At 37.0% G+C, this 5,537-nt stretch overlaps 1 protein-coding gene across 1 annotated transcript in view; it reads right to left on the reverse strand.

Moving 5' to 3' along the window:
• Positions 1-362: 362 nt before the first annotated feature.
• Positions 363-5,537, reverse strand: part of LOC103750693 (zinc finger protein 420) — a 67,644-nt gene continuing 62,469 nt past the window's right edge. The window contains exon 4 of the mRNA XM_017803398.2: positions 363-3,581. Within this exon, the coding sequence (XP_017658887.1) occupies positions 1,661-3,397 (1,737 nt within the window). The 5' untranslated portion in view covers positions 3,398-3,581 and the 3' untranslated portion in view covers positions 363-1,660. The remainder of the gene's footprint in view (positions 3,582-5,537) is intronic.

Here is a 5,537-nt window from a genome sequence, read left to right on the forward strand (position 1 = left end):
GATCAAAGGCGGGTGCCACCATGAAATTTAATATTGCTACTGGCCTGCTACTTCTAATCTGAATTTCTTGTACATTACTGAAAACAGAAAAAAATAAAGATGTTCTGTATCATTCCTGCCATTTTCTCTAGCACTGCAACTTGGATGGCACCATGTCTACCTTATAATATAGTATGATGCAGCCTGACCAAATGTCCTGCCTAAAAAATGAGAATACTGAGCTTTGTAGTTCATGCTTGGTACACTTTAACTTTCCAGGCCTTATATTTATGCCACATTTGAGATCCCATTTATCCCACTTTTGAATACAACATTTTTTATGTATTTGAGGAGTTTTATTGTCAATAAAAGAACTAGGACAGTATCAACAAAAGTTTTACTTTAATTATAAATACACAGGCAGAGCAGAGGTGGCATGACTGTTCTACAAAATCACCAGGGTCACAGACTCCTTTTATACTCTGCTCTACCATCCACTTGTCTACAGTGCAAGCAGGGGGAAAAGAATCAGAAAGGAAAATGGATTTTTTTTGTTGGTCTTTTTGAGACAGGGTCTCCCTGTAGCCCCAGCTGTCCTGGAACTCACTAGGTAGACCAGGCTGGCCTTGAACTCACAGAGATTCGACTGCCTCTGCACCACCACACCCAGCTAGAAAATGGATTTTTTAAATGTTCTATTCATATAAATACAATGTCTTATCTTGTTGATCTGCAAGGGAGGCTGACAGTTTTGCAGTCCAGAATTTATTAAAAGGGAAAATGGATATTGGGTAGGAGATTAGTAGTCTGATACAAACTCTCATCATTTTTTCATTGCAAAATAGCCTGTTTTTATTTTTAGTTTAGTTTAATTTTTAGTTTCAAGTTTTGAAATTTTTCCCAGATCTATTTTGACTATTTCATCATTTATAAATCATATTCTTGAAGTCAAGGTGGTGAAACGTAAATTCTAGGACTCTGTGACAAATCATACCTCTCCTAAATTCTGTGATAGTGCTCAATAACCCACTGATAAAGACCATCATGTTCTTTACAGTATAAATTTCATTTTACAATAATTAGATAGATTAAAATGAAAGCTTTCCCACATTCATAACAGTATACAATGCCTCCCAACTATAATTTGGGACAAATGTTAACAGAAGATTTCCATAAAGTTAACTGTAATCATTAAGTGCCCTCGCATGCAAATCTCTAAAACAGTTAATGAATATTGTGCCTAATATTTGTGACATGTTATGTTCAAGGCACTGTTCTAAGTGCTTTTACATCTGATAACATTATATTTCTAAGAATCTTACAAAACCCCCATTGTTCTTAGATCTTTCTTACAAATGGTTAAACCAAAGTAAAGGTTACTTATGATAAATGCCACAAAGGAAACCACCTGGTAGAACCACGTTAATGTTGACGGAGACATTTTCTATGACTAGAGACCTTTGTATATTCACTACATTAACAGAATTCTTTTCTATTTTAATTTGCTAAAATATAATATGGTTCTAGTAATGAAAGACTCTCCTGTATGGATATTAGCATTTCTATTCTTGCATCTAAATTCTCAAATGCCGAATTTCATGAGACATTCATATTTATAAGAATTCATTACAGGTAATGAATGACCAGGGAAAGCTATGCTAATTGCAAAAAATCAGATAATTCAGATAAAAATTTGTGAATGATGGGTAAAATCTATTGCATATTCCATATAGTCAAAAGGTTTGTCATTGATATGAATTCTCTGGTGTTGAGTTAATTGTGAACCACGAGTAAAGGCCTTGCCACATTCCTTACACTGATACGGTTTTTCACCAGTATGAATTCGCTGATGCCGAGAAAGATGTGAGCTCTGAGTGAAGGCCTTTCTACATTCTTTGCATTCATAAGGCTTCTCACCAGTGTGGATTCTCTGATGTAAAGTAAGTTGGGAACCATGACTAAAGGCCTTCCCACATTCCTTGCATTCATATGGTTTTTCTCCAGTGTGAGTGCGCTGATGTTGAGTAAGCTGTGAACCACGAATAAAGGCCTTCCCACATTCCTTACACTGATATGGTTTTTCACCAGTATGGATTCTCTGATGTTGTATAAGCAGTAAACCACGAGCAAAAGCCTTCCCACATTCATTACACACATAGGGTTTCTCACCAGTATGAAGTCTCTGATGTTGAGAAAGATGTGAACTCTGAGTAAAGGCCATTCTGCATTCTTTACATTCATAAGGTTTCTCACCAGTGTGGATTCTTTGATGTTGTGTAAGCTGTGAGCCACGAATAAAAGACTTTCCACATTCCTTACACTCATAAGGTTTCTCACCAGTGTGGATTCTTTCATGTTGGGTAAGTTCTGAGCCCCGACTAAAGTTTTTTCCACACTCTTTACATTCATAGGGTTTCTCACCAGTGTGAATCCTTTGATGTCGGGTAAGGAGTGAGCCACGATTAAAGGCCTTCCCACATTCCTTACACTGATAGGGTTTCTCACCAGTGTGGATTCTCTGATGTTGAGTAAGTTGTGAGCCATGACTAAAGGTCTTCCCACATTCCTTACATTCATAGGGCTTTTCATTAGTATGAATCCTCTGATGTTGAGTAAGTTGGGAACCACGGATAAAGGCTTTCCCACATTCTTCACATTTATAGGGTTTCTCACCAGTATGAATTCTTTGATGTTGCATAAGCAGTGAACCTCGAATAAAGGCCTTCCCACATTCCTTACATTCATATGGCTTTTCTCCATTATGAATTTTCTGATGTTGAGAAAGCTGTGAACCACAAATAAAAGCCTTCCCACATTCCTTACATTCATAGGGTTTCTCACCAGTATGAATTCTTCTATGGAGAATAAGCTGTGAAAGCTGAGTAAAGACCTTCCTACATTCTTTACATTCATAAAGCTTCTCACCAGTATGAAGCCTCTGGTGCAGAGTAAGTTGTGAGTTCTGAGTAAAAGCCTTTCCACACTCTTTACATTTGTAAGGTTTCTCACCAGTGTGGACCTTTTGGTGTCGGGTGAGTTGTGAGCTTCGAATAAAGGCTTTCCCACATTCTTCACACTTATATGGTTTTTCACCAGTATGAATTCTATGATGTAAAATAAGTTGTGAGCTTTGAGTAAAAGCCTTCCCGCATTCCTTGCACATATAGGGTTTCTCGCCAGTATGAAGTCTCCGATGAAGACTTAGCTGAGAATCACGACTAAAGGATTTCCCACACTGCTTACATTCATAGGGTTTCTCACCAGTGTGAATACTCTGATGTTGCGTGAGGTGTGAAGCTCTTCTGAAGGCTTTCCCACATTCCTTACATGCATAGGGCTTCTCTATAGAATAACATATTGGATGTGGAGATAAATAAGTATGTTGGTTGTAAATGGACATTCTGTCATATGTAATCATCCCTTTCCTGAAATATTCCTTCTGATTTTCTCATTGCTTCTTTGTCTTTGACTTCCAAATATCCTCTAGAATTGGTCTCAGGCTCAGTTTTCAAGCCTGCCACTCATTTCCCATTGAGATAATTCTGATTTGTTAGTGTGATTTTTTGGAGATAACTCCTTATTTGAACACCTTGAAGGCAAGTCTGAAAGATAAGACAACAGGAAACAATCTCAGGGCAATAGAAATTCTATAGAAAAAAATATAAAAGGAAAATAATACCCATAAGAACAAGTATATGTTAAATTTTTCAAATATTGCTGACCATGTGTCATTCAAAGTAGTGTCTACATTTCACATCAAAGTCTACTATACACAGTTTCATTAAAATAATACCATTTTCTATTCTATAATATTCTGTTCTCTCCCCTGCACCTCAAATAGACATAGTCAAAAGCTACTAAAATGATTTTTTGGTGTTGTTACTAGAATTTGAAAAAAAATTAGCTTAGGCACCAGGTACTGTGCTATAGTCTTAGAACTTAGGAAGTAGAGAAAGGAGAACTGTGAGTTTGAGACTAGTCTGGGCTACATAGAGGGATCCTGTCTCAAAAAACAAAACAAGCAATATATATGCAAATTGGCTGAGAATGATCTCATACATTAATTTATAATATGGGCACCTGGGTGTGATAAAAGATTAAAAAAATGTCAAAATTAGTGATTCTTGGTGATACTCTCTTGACAGACCCAAACCAACCCTTGCATGTGAACTATCCTTTCACTGAGCATCTCTCTATTAATCCCCATTCTTAAATCTATGCTGAAATCTCTTCCTAATAAACTTTAACTGATTTTAAAAAAAATCAATGGTTCTCATATTTTGGTGGTGATCAAAATCATGTAAAGTATTTGTTGAAATTACAGATGTCTAAGTATATACCAAATTAACTGAATCTGAATCTAGTGAATCAGAAAAAGAACAGAGATCTATAGTTTTAATATTTTCCACAAACTAATTTATATTTAATGATGATTTTCTTTCCCTGCTTAAAATTTTTAATAGCTTCTAAATTAGAGTAAAATCCAAACTCACAAAGTTCTCCATGGTTTGGCTGAATCTTCTCAGCTTTGATCACTTTCTGTCGAACATACTAGTTCCTTTTCATCTCTGAAAATGCCCCCAAGGTCTTTTCCAGCTTATAGTTAACAAAAACCTATTGAATCTCATGACTGCTCTTTAGGAAAGTCATATAAACCAACTCTTATCTTCAAGTCAACTTAATTATCTGTTCCTAAATCTAATTCTGGTCAGATACGGTGGTACACACCTTTAATCCAAGCACTTGAGAGGCAGAAGCAGGCAGATGTCTGTGAGTCTGAGGCCAATCTACATATGGTGTTCCAGTTCAACCAGGGCAACACAGTGAGACCCCATCTTTAAAAAAAATCTTAATAATCCATTCCTGTCCACTTAGAACAGTATTCCTGATTAAAAACAATTGTACAAATTGTTTTTTAAAAAAACACATAAATGAAAGTGAGAACACTGAAAGTAAAAATTGGAGGGCTGGGCTGGAGAGATAGCTCAGCGGTTAAGAGCATTGACTGCTCTTGCAGAGGACCTGGGTTCGATTCCCAGCACCCACATGGCGACTATGAACTGTCCTTAACTCCAGTTCCAGGGGAATTCAAAGCCCTCTTCTGACCGCCACAGCATTGCACGACATGGGTGCACTCACATACATGCAGGCAATACACTCATACATGCTGGCTCCAAGAGTTCCGTGTTAAGTATTCTGATGATGGAATGGGAAACTAAACCGGGAAAATCTCTGCCTTTAGCAGAATTATTACGTTACTGAAACAAAATGAAAGTAGTAAGATAGACGACTTCCTCCTATGACTATGATCTTGTTTGGACCTGCATTTGTGACTAATAATGAGGCTTGGTTTCCCCCAAAAGAAAAAGATAGCATGCAATAGAGGCCCTGCTGCCTTTTACAGGAGTTTATGACTTTAACCCTAAAGGAGGAACTATTGAGACTAAAGTCTGGTATAAGGAAAAACTATTTGGCTTAGGGAAACTCCTTCTTGGATAGAAAGATTAGCTAGGCCAGTAAAAAGCTGGTGGTGTATGACCACTGACGAAAAATTGCCT

Source organism: Nannospalax galili, unplaced genomic scaffold, assembly GCF_000622305.1.
Source record: "Nannospalax galili isolate Female #2095 unplaced genomic scaffold, S.galili_v1.0 scaffold886, whole genome shotgun sequence".
Lineage (NCBI taxonomy): Eukaryota > Metazoa > Chordata > Mammalia > Rodentia > Spalacidae > Nannospalax > Nannospalax galili.